At 40.1% G+C, this 18,884-nt stretch overlaps 1 protein-coding gene across 1 annotated transcript in view; it reads left to right on the top strand.

The window, feature by feature from the left end:
* SHROOM4 (shroom family member 4) overlaps positions 1–18,884 on the top strand; it is a 401,166-nt gene that overhangs the window by 188,437 nt on the left and 193,845 nt on the right. Inside the window, exon 2 of the mRNA XM_006876350.1 lies at positions 13,124–13,275. Coding sequence (XP_006876412.1) covers positions 13,124–13,275 — 152 coding nt within the window. The remainder of the gene's footprint in view (positions 1–13,123; positions 13,276–18,884) is intronic.

The following is an 18,884-nucleotide window of genomic DNA, read 5'->3' as shown; positions in this document are numbered from 1 at the left end:
GATACTAGCTTGCTTTTGGTTGGATGACATTTATATAGTGAGTTTTCAGTTACCTGGGACCCTCATTGCTAGTCTAACAATTACTTGGATACCCCAAAATGGTAAATTAGCCTTCATTTATATTGGCCTTTGTGATGTGTGTTTTTATGGTCATTTCTATGTGTCTGGGTCCTATCTAGGAATTCTCAACACTTTAAATGAAATGGAAAAGCCATCATGAAAGTCTGATTCAGGAAAACTGGAAAGTTGACCAGTCTTACAGAATAGACAGCATCAAACAATGGGTGGGGGGGAACAAGGTGGCTCCATATGATAACAGCTCCTTCAGGCAGGGCATGTTCATCTCAACAAGTTTATTGATTCACACTTTTTTCTGGGCCCCAGCCAGAGTTAAACGGGAGGCGGTGGAAAGGAGAAAGCAAGACTATTATGAAAGAGTATGTGTATCTTCCTTCTCCCTTGCTTTCTTCACCTTCCTTCTCGACTTGCTTTCTTCACCTTCCTTTTCTTCCCTCTTCGCTTTTTCCGTACTATAAACATGTACATCTGCTTTGTCTTCTATATAAACAAATCAGAGAACTGTCAGCAGGCCAAACAATAAATGAAAGACATGTTGGAACCCAGAAATACAGAGGTGGATAGAGGAAGAGAAAGACTAGGGACCAATAACAAAAAAGAATAAAAACTGTCAGGAGGAATAAGGAGGCAATTAAATTACTCAGTAAATGTCTTGGATCTGAAGAAGGGCTACTTTTGGGTATAGTCCAATGGATTTTCAACAAAATGGAATTTAATTTCCTGATTCAGACCTTTCTGGACTCTAAGAATGTGCCAGATACCTGGAATTTGCTGTTTTGTTGTCTGAGAATTTCCACATTTGTATCAAAGAGGCATTATTACACACATATCTGTCTTGAGAAGGATGCTGCTGACTCAGAAGAGGCAAATAATAGAAAAATAGGCATGAGTAGTCAACCCTAGGAATCCTGATGTGGCCCTGTAGGATATGTACTGGAATGTTAGCTGCAAGGTCAGCAGTTCAAACCCACCAGCTACTCCTTGAAAATCCTATAAAGTGTTGCTATAAGTCAAAACTGACTCAATAACACTTAACAACAATAATCAACCTTAGGCTGTTGTTCAAAATATAGTGCCTCCAAGGGCTATCCTAGTAATAACTGAAGTGGTAGTGTTGTTAAATGCAGTTGAGTAGATTCAGACTCATAGGGACCCAGTATATCATTTCCAAGGAGTGGATGGTAGATTTGAACCTCAACCTTTTAGTTAGCAGTACAGTGTCCTACAGTGCCACACCAGGACCCCAAAGTAGTAGTTGTTAAACGCCATTGAGTGGGTTCCGACACATAGCGACCCTGTATACAATTTTCGAGGAGCAGCTGGTGAATTTGTACCACCTAGAGTCCTAGTGTGGTGCTGTGGGTTAATGCACCAGATTGCAAAGCCGTTTGAACTGCAAAGTTGGCAGTTCAAGCTCACCAGCAGCTCCTCGGAAACCCTGTGCAGGGTTGCTATGGTTCGGAACCGACTCGATGGCATTTAACAACAACCTGTAGTTCAAACGGACCTTGTAATCCAATCCATTTGCTGCAACAATAATTGAACATTTTAGTTAAAAATTGTCTTGCTTTCATCTTCTATCCTTGACTAAACACAAATCTTGTTGATGTACCAGAGGGCTTAATTAACCTGGAGTAGTACTTAATATTGTTGCAGCAGTGTGACTCAGAAAGAACTCAACTCAGAAAACTTAGAGAGCAAAGTTTATTGCCAGCGGCCAGAGTGTTAGCTCAAGCCCAAATCACTCTGACCCCGAAGTGAGCAGGGGAACAGGAATTTATACAAGAAACACAGAGCGGTTAGAACACACAGACTTGTCTTGTCAGCTGGGGTGGTAAATTCCAGCAGACCCTTAACCTCTAAGTGGGAGTAAACCCACCAATAAACCCTTATCTTGGTTGTATGGATGAGTTAAGTTTTATCCTGTTTGTTCAGGTGTCCTTGGGTCATTCTGGCCTTCAAGGTTTTTCTGTAAGAAGTTTATTTATTATTTTTCCATAGGGTGAGGTGGGGGGAGGAGGGGGTGAGACGGGGCTGAAAGGACTAAGCAGAAACCTAGTTTAAATGGGGCCTGTTAGTCATGCTATAATAATACCAGTATATAAAAAGGAGCTCTGGTAGCGTAGTGGTTACGAATCGGGCTGCAAACCTTAAGGTCAGCGGTTCGAAACTACCAGCTGCTCCGCGGGAGAAAGATGAGGCTTTCTACTCCCGTAAAGATTTACACCCTCGGAAACCCTATACAGGGTCGCTATGGGTCGGAACCGACTCGATGGCACTTAACAACAACATTAAAGGGAAGACTTGCTATGGATAACAATAGTAGAGATAACTGAGGTATATGAATTAAAAAATGGGTAGGGTGAATTAAGACTAAAGTACATTGACAGAAAAAAACAACAACAACTATTCGCATTCATTAGTTACACTCCTTTTTGTGACTGTTTGTGAATCTATGGAAGCCCCTTCAAAAAGCAGATAGGTATTGAAAGTCCTCCTTGACTGTGGAGGCCTTCCATGGGTGCCGAAGGAATACGTCATTTAAATTCAAGTAAGCACGTTTGTTCTTTTTTTCTCTTACATTCTTTTCTGGTAGGCAGTAGTGATTGTGAAGTAATAATGATAATAAAAGTGGAAAGAAGAGTGTGATAATAATTAATTTACTCAAAGCTGTTTCCCCATTTACTAATAATGTCATGTGTTGTGTTTTTTTTAAGTTTTTATTGTGAATTGAGTGAAAGAAAGTATACATGGCAGATCATCAGTTTTACATTCAACAAATCACATACGTTGCTTCATTACAATGGTTATAATCCTTTCCATGTACCATCAGTTAACAGCATTTCTCTCTATTCATTTTAAATCTTTTAATTTAAACACTTAGGCATATATAATAATTTAAACCACCAAAGGGCACATTTTGTAAGTCTGCCTCCTGGCAGCCAGCTCTCATTCCCTCTCTTCCCATGAATCTAGAGTTCTCAGCTGCAGCCTCTCTCCATGTCTCCATCTCTGCCTCCATCTCTGGTGTCCCTGATTCTCTGGATAAGGTCCTGCATTCCTCTGTGCTCTTTTTCTTGATGATCCTAGGGTCCTCTGTTTCTGGACTGTAAGATAAACTATTCCCTCATGTTTGTTACAAAACTTCTACCTTTACAAGTGTAACAATTGCAATTAGTCATGATAAGAATTACTCACTATTGAATCATAAGAAGCTTTTTTTTGGTAAGTTTTTGTTGTGAATTGAGTCACAGTTTACATGGGAGAACATCAGCTTTATATTCATCCTATCGTATTTCATTTCATTGCAATGATTACAACCCCTCCATGTATCATCAAACAACCAAAGCGTACACCCTACAAGCCTGACTCCTCTCTCTGCCTGAGTCCAGAGTCCCCAGATGCTCCATCTCTGGCATCACTGCTTCTCTGGATAGGGTCCCACACTCTGCTCTTCTCCCTTGATGGTCCCAGGGTCCTCTGCTCCTGGACTGCAAAATCAACTACTCTCCTCCTTTTGTTACATTTTGTTACATTTTTTTACATTTTCAACTCTCACAGTCAGTCCTGATAGTAATTATTCACTGTTGAACCACAGAGTCTTACCCTATCTCGTTTAACTAGCCCCGTCCAGATAGGTTGGAAACACTCAGTGGAGATTCTCCCGCACTCTCTGGAACTAGGCTCCATCTTGAAAGCTTGTAAGCCAGTCAACTTCTTGCCTTTGTAGCCCCCTTAACCCCCACCCCACGCCCATTTTGGGTAACTAATGCCTAAGTTGCCCATCCCTGTCAACTCTGTGTACCGAGAGGGTGGGAATGATCCTTGCAATAAAGATTCATTCCCTCTTCTGAACTACTACATCCATAAGTATAGGTCAAGTTCATCAAATTGTAGCAGATTACTCTTTTTTTCCCTCTTCTTCTAATCTAGTTCTGATCATCCAGTCATTGAAGCCAGGTCAAGTGGGGACTATCTGCAAGTGTGAGTGTTCTTATGCATCTCCCCTCACTTCATATAAGCTGAACACTTCACTCTCTGGTCTCCTCACTTCATATAAGCTGAACACTTCACTCCAAGATTCCCCAAGTCTCATCATACTGCTGGCTAACCAGGTCTCAACCCAGATTGATAGGTGTCTATTGAATATGGTCAGACTTAGCTCACAACTTCATTGCTGTTTTTCCCCCCACTTCCTCTTATAGGTAGACCAACGTGGTCATCAGCATGGCCACATGCCTGCTCGTGTGTTCCTGTTGAGCTTGTCTTGGAAGGGGGTTTGCCCTGAGGGGACCCTACCGCTTGCCTTGATAGCTCCCGGGTGAACAACTTGCTTGTTTTTACAGTAGTCAATCAGACAGTCCCTTGTCTGATGCATTGTTGCAAAATATTTTTTTCCCATTCGGTGGGCTCCCTTTTGACTCTTGGTGAAGTCTTTTGATGCAAGTAAGTTTTTAATTTTTAGTATGTCCCAATCATCTAGTTTGTCTACTTTTGTTTATGTAATTTTCAAAATGTTTGGTAGCCTGTTGTTGTTGTTATGTGCCGTGGAGTCGGTTCCGACTCATAGTGACCCTACACAGGGTTTCCAAGCCTCTTTTACGGGAGCAGATTGCCTCATCTTTCTCCCGCAGAACCGCTGGTAGTTTCGAACTGCTGACCTTGCGGCTCGCAGCCCGATTCGTAACCACTACGCTACCAGAGCCTGTGTATGACCTGAATTAGAGCCTCACATTTGTCCCTATTGTTTCATTGATGGCTTTTATAATTCTGGAATTTACACTTAGGTCATTAAGTCATGCTGAGTTGGTTTTTGTATAAGGCCTGAGGTAAAGGTCTTGTTTCAGTCTTTTGCATATCGCTTTCCAGTGCTGCCAGCACCATCTGTTGAAGAGATATGTGATATTTAGGCACTTCGTCAAAAATCAGTTGGCTGTATGTGGATGAGTTAATTTCTGGATTCTCGATTCTGTTCCATTGATCAATGTATCTTTCATTGTACCAGTACCAGGCTATTTTGACCATTGGAACCGTGTAGTTAATTTTGAAATCAGGGAGTAAGAGGTTTCTAGCCTTATTCTTCTTAAGCATTGCTTTGCTTATCCTGGGTTTCTTTCCTTTCCATATAAAGTTTGTAATAGTTTTTCCCATCTCTTTGAAGAATGTCTTTGGAATCTGGATTGGGATTGCATTATATGTGTAGATTGCTTTGGGTAGTATGGACATTTTCACAATGTTAAGTCTTCCTATCCAGGAGCATGGTACATTCTTCCATTTTGTAAGTCTCATTTGGTTTCTGTAGTAGTGTTTTTTAGTTTACTTTGTATGCCCTTTGTTTCTCTGGCTACCTTTTTTCTTAGATATTTCATCCTTTGGGCAGCTATTGTAAATGGTATTGCTTTCCAAATGTTCATTTCAGTGCTGTCATTATTGGTATCGAGGAATCCAACTGATTTTTGTATGTTCATCATATGCCTGCCACTTTGCTGAATCTTCCAATGAGGTCTAGTAGTTTTTTTTTTAATTTTTTAATCTTTTTATTGATTTATATATTTCTTAATACTTTATTGTGTATTATGTGATAGTTTACATGGGAGGACATTAGCTTCACATTGATCCCGTCGTATATCGTTTCCTTGCCATGGTTACAATCCCTTCCATGCATCATCCATCAACCAAAGGGTATACCCCGCATACTGCCTCTCTCCCTCTCCAGGTCCAAAGTCTCCAGCTGCTCCATCTCCTCACGTCTTCATCTCTGCCTCCATCCCTGGCATCACTGCTTCTCTGGGTAGGGTTCCATTCTCCACTCTTCTCTTTTGATGGTCCAGGGACCTCTACTCCTAAACTGCAAGGTTAATCACTCCCCTCTCTTTGTCCCCAAATGTCTACCTTTACAATTCCAGCCCTCACAATTAGTCCTGATAACAATTGTTCGCTGTTGTATCGCAAGAGACCTATCCGCATCTCCTTTCATCAGCACTGACTAGGCAGAATGGATACTACTCAGTGGAGATTCTACCTTCCTCCACACCCTCTGGATCTAGGTTCCCTCTTGAAAGCTTGTAAGCCAGTCACTTCTTGCCTTTGTAAGATATTGGATAGCCAGTATCCAAGTTGCCCATCTCCCCTTGTCTACCCTGTGTATTGAGGGGGTGGGAATGGTCCTCTCTGTAAAGATTTATTCCCTCTTTTGAGCTGCTGCATCCATAGGTGTGGGTCAAATTCATCAAATTGTGTCAGATTATTCTTTTTTTTTACCTCTTCTTTCTTCCTCTAGTTGAGTTCTGATCATCTAGCCATTGAAGTGTGGGCTAGGATTTTGTTGAGAATTTTTACATCTATGTTCATGATGGATATTGGTCTATAATTTTCTTTCTTAGTGACATCCTTCCCTGGCTTTGCTTGCTTCATAATATGTAATAGGAAGTTTTCCATCCTCCTCCTCTATGTTCTGGAACAATCTGAGGAGAATTGTTGACATCTCTTCGATGAATGTTTGGTAGAACTCATCAGTAACACCATCTGGTCCTGGATTTCTTTTGGTTGGGAGTTTTTTGATGACCTGATCAATTTCTTCTTTTGTTATATGTCTGTTCAGGTTTCTACTGTGTAAGTTTAGGTAGGCATGTTTTGCTAAGAATGTATCCATATCTTCTAAGCTTTCAAATTTGTTGGAGTACAACTTTGCATAGTATTCTGTTATCCTTTTCATTTTCATTGGTGCCATTGTGACATCACCCATGTGGTTTCTAATGTATGTTATTTGTGTTCTCCCTCTTTTCTTTTGTTAGGTCTGCCAATGGTTTGTCAATTTTGGTAAACATTTCAAAGAACCAGCTTCTTGTCCTGTTGATTCTTTCTATTGTTTTTCTGTTTTCTATCTCATTTATCTCTGCTCTGATCTTTATTATTTTTTTTTCTCTTGGTGACCGTAGGTTCCCTCTGTTAGTCTATTTCTAATTTTTGAGATGCTGTGTTAATGTGTTAATTTTGGTTATTTCTTCTTTTTGGATGTGTGCATTTTTGCAATAAATTGTCCTCTCAGCACTGCTTTCGCCATGTCCCAAAGATTTTAGTATGTTGTGTTTTCTTTTTCATTTGTTTGTAGAAACTTTGTGAATTCACGTTTTATTTCTTCTACTACTCTGTCGCTTTTCAGCAGGGCGTTATTCAGTTTCCATGTATTTGACTTTATTTCCTTGTTTTTCCTAGTGTTGATTTTTAATTTGATAGCATTGTGGTCTGAGAAGATGTTTTGTTGTACTACAAATATCAAAATATTTATGGAGGTTTGTTTTGTGGCCTAACACAAGGTCTATTCTGGCGAATGTTCATGTGCACTGGAAAAGAATGTGCATTGTGCTGTTGTTGGGTTGAATGGTCTATACACAGCTATGAAGTCCAGTTGGTTGATTGTGTTGATTAGTTCCTCTGTGTCTTGGTCAAGTTTTTTTTTACTTGTTCTAACTATTTTTGTAATTGTGTATTAAAATCACCCACTATTATTGTAGATTCATCTATTTCTTTCTTCAAACTTATTAGAATTTGCTTTATATATTTTGGAGCTCTTTCATTGGGAGCATAGATATTTATTATGGTTATGTCATCTTGTTCAGTTGTGCCTTTAATCATGAGATAATGTCTATCTTTATCTGTTATGCTGGTTTTTTCCTTAAAGTTTATTTTTATCAGCGATTAGTACTGCCATTCCTGTTCGGTTTTTATTGCAATTATGTTGGTATATTTTTTTCCATCATTTGACTTTTAATCTATTTTTGTCTCTTGTGTGTAAGGTGTGTCTCTTGCAGACAGTATATTGAAGAATCTTGTTTTCTTATCCATTTTGCTACCCTCAGTCTCTTAACTGGTGTATTTAATCCATTTACATTCAGTGTAATTATCGATGTTGTTCTTGTGAAGTACCATGGAGTCGGTTCTGACTCATAGTGACCCTGCACAGGGTTTCCGAGGCTGCAAATCTTTACGGGAGCAGAATGCCTCATCTTTCTCCCACAGAACAGCTGGTGGTTTCCAACGTCTGACCTCGAGGTTAGCAGCCCGATTCGTATATGTATGGATTAATTGCTGCTATTACGTTTGTTTTTTTGTGGTGCTCCTGCTTTCTTTGTTCTGTATGTCTTCTTGTGCTGAGTTCATGTTTTTTTGTGTGTTCTTGTCAGTTTCCACATAGTTTTAATGTTTCCATGTTCTTCTTAGATTTTCATTTTCTTGGTATGTTGTGAAGTCTTAGAGAAATTTTCTTCCAGCAGCTCTTCAGCTATCTCCTATGTGGACTTGTGTGATTCTTCCTGTTCCAGAATGCCGATAATTCTTAAGTTATTCCACTCATGTTTTCCAATATGAATTTTAGACCTTCTTCAGATTTTTTTAAATCTTTTTTTTCTGCTTGCTCTTCTATCTTAGTAGTATTGAGAGATTTGTCTTCCAGGTCACTAGTTCTGGCTTCCGTCTCTTCAGTTCTGCTTCTTTGCCCTTTCAGTGTATTGTCTATTACTGATATCCTATTATTAACCATTTGAACCTCTTTCTTTAGATTTTGAATTGTTTCCAATGCTGTGTCTATCTTATTTGATTGTTCCTCTAGTGCTTTCCTGACTTCTTCCTTATTTTTCAACTCCATTGTGAAGTGTTTTGATACATTTTATAATCATTTTTCTGACTTCCTTCTCAGGCATTTCCAAGGCCTGCCCTCCTTCCAGTATGGAGTGTACACCTACCTCCAGCTCACTGGTTTCAGTCACTTTATCTTGTTTCTGGACAAGTGCTGATATGGTCATATGTTTTTGCTTCTTGTTGTTAGCTGTGGCCTTAATACTTAATTGAGTGTGTTTTTTATTTATTTTTATTTTTTATTTTGTATCCTTTCTGATTGCCTCCAATTAGATGTGATCAGGAAATGGGCTTCCCTTTTCACTCTTCTTATTATTTAACTCAGGATAACGGTTGCAGGTGTTGTCTGCCTTCCTGGTGTATGACAATTGATATAGGTTCTTGTCTGGATAGTAAGGTTTTATAGGGTGTGATTGTAGCTTGAGTACCTTACTCCAATTGTTGTCTCTTCTTGGGTAATATAAGGAGAGAAAGAGGCCCCATAATGTAAAAGGGGGAACAAAAAAAACAAAACAGAAACAGCAAAAAAACAAAAGCCATATTGGATACTGTAGTCTATAATTGCAGAAAAAAGAGAGGAGAGAGAGAGAGGGGGGAAAAGAAATCTGTAGCCTAATGTGAATAGGACTTTAATATCTTCTTTCAGCTTCTTGCCTTCAAGACTGCCTTAGAAATTTCAAGATTGTTGTTGGTTGTTATGATGTAACTCAAGATTTAATTTTCAGCCTGTTTCATTTTTTAGTCTGTCTCTCCTGCTCTACAACCCCCGTTCTAGCCTGTTTCCTAGTGATAAACACTTCAGGGCCAGGTGTGGCTGTTTTGCTCTGCCATTTGGGTTAATGTGGACTCTGCCTCTTTACATTTGAGGAGGTCTGTGTGCATGGTAGTAGAACCCTCCAGTGATGGGGGTGTGGGGATGTGTCCACTCACTCAGGAACCCCCCTCTTGTCATCAGAATGGAGGTGCACTGACAGCAAGAGGCCAATGAACAGATACCAAAACAACAACAAAACAAAATAATGTCTGCAGCTGTATATCTGAGCTTCCCACAGGCATCATTCTGTGGCAGGTCTGCTTGCTCCCCCGGTTGGTCTTGCTGCTTGGTCTTGCCCAATTTGTCAGTTCCTGGCCCCAGAGTCCAGCCTGTTCGAAAGTACAAAATTTCTTGCTTCCAGCTACAAGTTCAAACTGGTGTGATGCTGTGACTTAATGCACCAGACTGCAAAGCCGTTTGAACTGCAGGGCCGGTGGTTCAAGCTCACCAGTCGCCCCTCGGAAACCCTATACAAGGTCACTATGGGTCGGAACCGCTTTGAGGGAACTTAACAACAACAACAACGATATATGTGGTTCAATGTTTTGGAGCTATCCCCTGAACTGGTTTCATCTGATATTCTGTATTATTGCTGATGAAGATCTTCACTGCACTTCTACTCTATCTACCTACCATCAAGCCCCACCTCTAACAGTCTGTGATTTAACTCAGAATTTTAATTAATCTAATGTTTCTTTTTAAATATTGAATTAACATTCTTTTCTGCACTCAGGAGGTCTCATCTGCCAAATTGCAGATGAGTAGGCCAACTCAAAGCTCAGCAGTATTCTAACATCCATGGTGGGGATGGGTTTGGGGGATGCTATTAAAGACAAGAGAAAGATAGAGATCAGAGTAGAGATAAATAAAAAAAAAAACCAGTGGTAGAGATTAGCTCTTAGTTGCCCCATTTAGTATATGCCTTTATCTAAGGATTCTGTAAGGAGCCCTGGTGGTTCAGTGGGTTAAACATCGGGCTGCTAACCACAAGTTTAGTGGTTTAAACCCACCAGCCTCTCTGTGGAAGAAAGATGAAGCTGTGTTTGCTCTCATAAAGATTTATAACCTCGGAAACCCTAAGGATCAATTGTACGCTGTCCTGTAGTGTCACTAAGAGTTGGAATCAACTTGATGGTAATGGCTTTGGTTTAAGTTTTGGTTAAGGATTGTACTGTTTTAATCACTCCCACCACCACTACTACCTAAATAAAACCCTCCTAATAATGTCAGTGAATTAGACCTTGCTTTGCTTATTCTCAGAGAAAAGTAACTTTATAGACTGTGTTCTAGTCCTGTGGCTTAAAGGTATGCCTAGTTCTTTTGTGTATCACTTGGCATATTGTAATGTGCATAATAGAAAGTTACTAAATACTTGAGAAATGAATCAATGAGTGGATGATTATTGTAACCATGGATACACTGATGTGCCAGTTAAAAGTAGCCATAAGCAAGACTCTTGGAGATATTTTGCTGTGCTTTGCTTTTACCCACCCCAGCAGCTCTCATTTCTGCTTTTGCTTTTAGTACCCCCAGCTTGTCTATCTTCTTGTCAGGATTGTTTTGGCCAATGGAAGTATTGTAGGCTTTAGTGGAACAATGAACACCCAGATTTGGGTTAGTGCCTACTGTGTGCCAGATACTTGAATTACCACTCTAGGCACTTGTTGAAGAGATACAGGTATAATAATGATAATTTTATGCATATTTTGTTTCTTTTGAATTTGCAATTCTACTCACAGAATGCTGAGCTAGAAAACACCTTCAATATCTTCAGATTCTACCACCTGTTATAATAATCAAAACTCACATTTATTGAGCCTTTTTATATGAGGGGGATTCAAGAAGTTTATGGGAAAATGGAATGACAAGGTAATGAAATTTTTTCACAAATGTTTTGAAGTCCTCTCATATACTAATAACTCTATAAGGTAGGTAACTTTTGTTATCTACATTTCACATATGAGCTAATTGAGACAAAGAGACACTTGCTCAAGGTCACATCGTGAGGAAATAGTAAAATCACGTTTCAAATTCCTGTTTGTCAGATTCTAAAACCTACCCAAAGATAGGAAAGGATTTGCTAGAGTTCATCTTGCTGGAGCCTAGCTCTTCTGGCTCTGATTTGTATGTGTGTGTTACTACAGTATACACACAGACAGATACATATGATGGTGAGTCAAAAATTATCTGTACTCTGGCTGTAGAATTTATTTTAATCAACTGTCATGAAAGACAAGTGCATCATATTTTGACATGATCTCTTTGCTTCTTAATACACTGTTCATCTCTCAACAAACTTTCTTATTCCCTTATTAACAAATGTTTTAGGTTGAATTGCAAGCCACAAATGCACTGCTGTCTTCGCTTTTTCATGAGAGGTGAATCTTTATTATCAAAGTACTTGCTTTCAGGGAATAAAACAGGTGAAATTCCAATGAAACAAGATCAGGACTGTAGGAAAGATGCTTTACCATCTCAAAACAAAGATTTTGCAGAGTGTCAACAGTGTGAGCAGTGGTGTGTACACTGTCATGCACTGTCACACAATATCACAAAGCTCTTGGATTTGAATCCCAAATTTAGGCTTTTAATCCCAAGTTTAGGTTTCAGCTCTTAAGGGAGCATCTCACTGTTACTAGCACTGTTGATTGTTGAACTTTTTCCTGATAGTGTTCCAGTACTGGCCTTTAAGCATCCCAGAAAACCGTAAGCATCAGTTTTCCAGCTGATGGTTGACTTTTGAGCATGTTCTTGGTTGGCGATTAAGGATATTTCCATTCCATATTCTGCTGTTTACTGTAAGGCTCATTCATAATGATGAATCCATGTCTCTTTGCCAGTAGCGATTTTCTTAAAAGAAACTTAAGTTTCTTCAGGTGGTGGTGGCTATGTGCCAAGCAGTTGGTTCCAATTCATAGCAACCCTGCAGAGGGTTTCTGAGGTTGTAAATCTTTATGGGAGCAGAAAGCCTCATCTTTCTCCCTTGTAATGACTGGTAGTTTCAAACTTATGACCTAGAGGTTAGCAGTCCGACTCATAACCACTGCACTACTAGAGCTCTTCTTTCAAGTATCAGTCCACATTTTGTTTGTAGATGTCTAAGTTCACCCCTGCCCACCAGTGACCTTAAATGTAAAGTGCTGATAAGACAGTACAGCCAACAGAAGTTTTAATATAACCAGAGTATGGATAATTTTTGAGTCACCCTTTTGTGTGTGTGTGTGTGTGTGTGTATATATATATGTATATATATATGTATATATATGCATATTAATGCGGCTACTTAAGCCCACACTGTGGAGTTCCTTTCAAGTGTCATTTTCTTATTGCTTATCTTCCCAGAGGGGTTGTTCCCTCCTGCACAGTAGGGATTGCATTATCTCTGTGTTGCTGGGTTGCCTCTCTCCTCAAAGATTTGCTAAAGCTTTGCTTTCTATAAATGATGGCCTTTGCTTAGCACTTTAGCTGTGCCCTGGAGTTGTATGGAGACATCCCCCAGTATTGTTTTTGGCTCAAAGATTGGAAGGAGACAGGAAGCAGATTTTTTGGAAAGGGTCACCTCACTACCTGCTTTCTGTTTTGTGCTCTGAAACACAGATTGAAGATGGAGGTAAAGCAGACTTGTCCCAGAAGATGAGGACAGGTGATGAGCTGGTGAACATTAATGGCACTCCATTGTATGGCTCCCGCCAAGAAGCCCTCATCCTCATCAAAGGCTCTTTCAGGATCCTCAAGCTGATTGTTAGGAGGTAAGATTCAGGGAGATCTGTTACATGGTTAGAGGGTGTGGAAGCCATTTGGTTGGTAGTAAGGTCTGGTGCATAGGATAAGCACTGTCTTGCTAATTGCAAGGTCAGTGATTCAAGCCCATCAGCCACTCCTCAGAAAGCCTATACAGGGTCCCTGAGTCAGAAATGACTCAACAACACTTAACAACAACACCAAAAACAAAGCCTCAGTAGAGTCACATCTCATCAAGGAAAGTGGCAATTTGTGTGAACTGAATTTTTCAGACAACTGAAACAGAATGGCATAAGAGAAAGGAGCTTTGAGTCAAATCTTGGTGTTGCCATGCAGTAGCCCTGTCACTATGTATAAACTTATTTGATCTCAGCAAGACTTTATCTGATGTTGAGAGGATTAAGTGACTCAATGCATACCAAGGAACTACCTAATAGAGCATTTTTTGTCTCTTCTTTATAACATATATCTATCAATGGATATGTTCTACCCTAAGGATGCTGCAGGAAATTATTACCTGTTGCTTAGTATAAGATGTTCCTAAACTTCTTTGCTCTTCTCAGGACATACAGACATATAATTTCTCTGAAGGTTTTTGAAGATGCGCTACAGCAAATTAATTAAATATGTCTCTTCTAGCCATAGCCTTTGTTGTTGTTAAGGAACTTTGAGTCAATTTCTAATCAGAGAGACCCTGTATATAGGGATTCAAAGGATCAGCTGGTAGGTTTGAACTGCTGACCTTGTGATTTGCAGTCCAGTGCTGTACCAGAAGTCCATAGTCTGATCTCTACGTCATAGTCTTTGTAACTCCCACCAAATGACTTTTTCCTGATGGTTCTGGGTAAGAGAAGGTGAGAAAAGATGCTGATGGGATGATATCATTCAGTTGTGAGTGAATGTTAAAAGGACTGACTATGGTTATAAAAACTGTTGCCATCCTGCTGGGTATAAAATGAGTCATCTCAGAAGTAGGTAGGAGGATCTCACTAGAAACAAGAAAGAACTAGGAGTGGCGTGCACCTTTTGGACCCAAAGATCCCTGTGCATTGAACCTCCTCAACTCAGGAAACAGCTGTAACACCAGAGGAGTGATGAAGCGGTGGCAGCAGCAGAACCAAAAGCCAGAGCATGAAATGGAGCACTGGATTTCCCGGCCCAGTGGAGTAAGAAAGCTGAGTGTCTTTGGACTTGCCGAGTGTCTTGCTTGCAGAGTGAGGTGCCTCAAGGCACTTAACTGGGGAGAGCTAGGTTTGCTGACCCACAGGACTGGAGCTAGAGCCATGTGCCATTCTGCTGAGGCTTATGACAGAGAGGAGTGCCCTTTGGGCATTTATTATCAAAGCTAAAGGAGCTTTGTAACATAGTCTGAGCAAATGAGAGGCCAGAGGGCCTTACGGCGTAGAGGCCAAGTAAACATGAGCGCCCTGCCTCTTCTCTGCCTACGTGACTGGGAAGATGCTGTCTGAAAAACTGTATCTGGTCCCGAATTGTAACTGGTTAATTTCCTTAATAAACCTCATACTTGTGATCATTGTCTGTGAGATCTTTGTGTTCATTTCAATGAAATATAGAACCCAGGTAAGAAGTGAAGAGTGCTCTGGGAGGGATGGTTGATGTCAGAATTGGTATAGGAGTTTAAAGTGTAGAGGCATGCCTGATCTCCACCTAACAGGAATTGGTCTTGGGCTGATGCCTTATCCCTTCTTGTGAAGCTGGAAGAGGTCAGATGATGCCTCTATACCCTTTTTACAGATGGTTTGTGTCCTTAGGAAATAAAGATGTGTGATTTCCTTGAAGGTTTATGAACATTCTGTCTAAAGTTTTATACTGAGGTAGGAGATCCAATACTGAGCTTTAGATCTAGGCTTGAGTTCTTTGGGATGAATATAAGGAGAAAAAACTTTGGAAAATGCCATTTAGATGTCTACTTGGTAAGCTAAGTCAGAAATGTCAGTGTCACCCTCAACTCTTCTTTAGTACCCTATTGTCCACCTACCCAAGTTATTGCAATCCCTGTTCACACTATATGCTCAAATATCTCTGTTGCCTTTTTCTTAATTCAGTCACTTGTGATTTGTCACCAAGGTGTTTTTCACCACGAAATTGGTGAAAAACAAGGCTCCAGGAATTAACAGAATACACATTGAAATGTTTCAGCAAACTGATGTAGCACTGGAGGTGCTCACTCATCTATGCCAAGATATTGGAAAGACATGGTGAGCCAATTAGAAGACATTAATATTTGTGCCCATTGCAAAGGTGACCCAATGGAATGCAGAAATCATCGAACAATATTATTGATATTATGTGCAAGTAAAATTTTGCTGAAGATAATTTAAAAATGCTGATAGCAGTATATCAACAGGCAGTTGTTAGAAATTTAAGCCAGAATCAGAAGAGGACATGGAATGAGGGCTATCATTGCTGATATCTTGGCTATAAGCAGAGAATACCAGAAAAATGTTTACTACTACTTGATTGACTATTCAATGGCATAACAAACTATGGATAACATTGCAAATAATAGGAATTCCTGAACATTTAATTGTGCTCATGAGGAACCTATACATAGAACAAGAAGCAGTTGTTCGAACAGAACAAGGGCATATTGAATGGTTTAAAATCAGAAAAGGTGTGCTGCAGGGTTTTGTCCTTTCACCATACTTATTCAGTCTGTATGCTGAGCAAATAATACAAGAAGGTTAATTATACGAAGGAGAACGTGGTATCAGGATTGAGATAGATTCATCAACATATGCAGATGATATAACTTTGCTTGCTGGAAGTTAAGAGAACTTGAAGTACTTACTGATGAAGATCAAAGACTATAGCATTCAACATGGATTACGTCTCAATGAACAGAAAATGAAAATCTTCACAACTAGACCAATAAGTGTTGTTGTTAAAGTGCCTTTGAGTCAGTTATGACTCATAGCAACCCTGCATACATGTATAGGGTATCTGAGGAACAGCTGATGAGTTAGAACCACCGGCCTTGTGGTTCAACCCCATCTTGCAGATCAAGTGCTTATCCTATTGCACTACACCAGAACTCCAATGAATAGCATCATGATAAATGGAGAAAAGATTGATGTTGAAGATTTCATTTTTGCGTTGATCCACAATCAACACTTAAGGATGCAAGCGTCAAGAAAACAAATGACGTACTGTTGCAAAAGACCTCTATAAATTGTTAAATGTAAAGATGCGACTTTGAGGACTAAGGTGCACGTGTCCCAAGCCATGGTATTTTCAGTCACCTCATATGTATGTGAAAGTTGGACAGTGAATAAGAAAAGCCATAGAAGAATTAATGCATTTGAATTATGGTGTTGATTAAGAATATTGACTATATCATGGACTGCCACAAAAACCAGCAAATCTGTTTTCCAAGAAGTATGACTGGATTGCACCTTGGAAGCTACTTAAGACATGTTGGCAAAAGAACCAGTTCCTGGAAAAGGACATCATGCTTGGTACAGTGGAGAATCAATGAAAAAGAGGAAAACCTTCAAAGAGATGGGTCGACATAGTGGTAACAACAATGGGCTCAAACATAACAATGGTGAGGATAGTGAAAGACTAGACAGCATTTCTTGCCCTGTTGTACATAGGGTTCCTATTAGTCAGAAATGACTCAATAGCCCTTACCAACACAAGGAAAAAAAAATAATAAATAATAATAAAAGTAACACAAGGAAAAAAAATGATAGAAGTGTCTATAAGAAAGACTAATATAATTAACTATGAAAAGTGATATGGACTAAAAAAGTAAGTACCTAGAAGATTTAAAAACAGAATTAGTCAGATATGACATATAGATATAAAAAAATTTTATTTCAGACTTCTGACAAGATGACAGACTAGGCAGACACATTACATGGACCCTTTGCAACTAAGATGTTCTTGTTGTTAGGTGCCATCGAGTCGATACTGACTCATAACGACCCTATGCACAACAGAACGAAATACTCTTGGGTCACAATCATTGCTACATGTGAGCCTTTTATTGCTTCCACTGAGACATCTCATTGGGGGTCTTCCTCTTTTTCTCTGACCCTCCACATTACCAAACACGATATCCTTCTCTAGCAACTGGTCCCTCTTGACAATATGTCTGAAGTATGAGAGACAAAGCTTGGCTATCCTAGCCTCTAGGGAGCACTCTGGCTGCACATCTTCCAGCACAGATCTGTTGGTTCTTTTGGCAGCCCAAGGCACTTTCAATATTCTCCTCCAACACCATAACTCAAAAGCACCAATTTTTCTACGGTCTTCCTTATTCATTGTCCACCTTTCACATGCATATAAGGTTATCAAAAATATCATGGCTTGGGGTTTCTGGTACGGCAGGACAGCCAGGGAAGTAAGGTAGGGACGGGCTCTGGAGAAAAACGAGTGGGAGCTCACAAAGGAAACGTTAAGATACCAGTCCCACAGCTTTTAAACTATCATCAAGTTTCCTGAAGTCACATTTTTGAGAAATGGAGCTAATAAGGATAAAGAAAGGCGCGTATTTTTGGACTTTTGCCTGCGGGACCGCAGGTCGCTCCTGCAACTGCAGAGTTTAGAGGGTGGGGACAGGGCTGGCCCATTAGGAAAGCGGCGTCTTGGGGGTGGGGGTGGGGGGAAGAAGGGCAAAAGGCGACATAACTTCCCCCCCACCCCAAGTCTCCCTGCCCTGGCTTGAGGTCCCAATAAAAATCGGCCGGGTGCAGGTCACCCACGCACAGAGAGTGTGAGAAAGTCGGTGGCAGCTTTTTGACGTCATCCATCATACCCCATCTGTCACTGCATCTGCATCTAAATCCCCTGTCCCCACTCCTAACTAGCAGTGGGGATCCTCCAGCAGCTGTTTTGACAGGACAGGGAACAGAAAAAGTTAACCAAAGCCACATATCTGCTCCAATGTGGTGATTTCTGTCCATGCGTTTATATTACTTCTGCTTTTAGTCCTTCTGATTACACATCCTTCCTGGAAGTGGGAACTTATCCTCCCTACGTCCCATAAGAAGAAGCAGCAATCTTGGCCATATAGCCAAGCTACAACATAATACTCCACCACTTAGACAAGACCCAACAACATCTGCTATGCATTACAGACGAAAAGGGAAGCCCATCTCCTGATCATATTAATAATAATAATAATAATAATAAAACAATAACCATGACCAATAAGAAACAATCAACTTTATCGAAGTATGTCCAAAAACAGAATAGGGGAGCTGACGCAAATGAACTGGAGACAGACAAAGGCTTTACAGAGGGGGAGGAGCGGGTTTTGGATATACCTGAGAGGGAATTCAGAAGAACAAACCTATAACAAAAGAAGAAATTGAACAGGTCATCAAAAACTCCCGACCAACAAAAGCCCAGGCCCAGATGGCTTTCCGGCAGAGTCCTACCAAACATTCAGGGAAGAACTGTCACCAATTCTACTCAAATTATTCCAGAACATAGAAGAGGATGGAAAATTCCCTAATACTTTCTATGAAGCAATCATAATCCTCATACCAAAACCAGGGAAGGACATCACTAAGAAAGAAAATTACAGACCAATATCCCTCATTAACATAGACGCAAAAATCCTCAACAAAATCCTAGCCAACAGAAT

The sequence above is a fragment of the Chrysochloris asiatica genome, unplaced genomic scaffold (assembly GCF_000296735.1).
Source record: "Chrysochloris asiatica unplaced genomic scaffold, ChrAsi1.0 scaffold00375, whole genome shotgun sequence".
NCBI classification, from domain to species: Eukaryota; Metazoa; Chordata; class Mammalia; order Afrosoricida; family Chrysochloridae; genus Chrysochloris; species Chrysochloris asiatica.
This window is presented reverse-complemented; position numbering and strand designations above follow the sequence as displayed.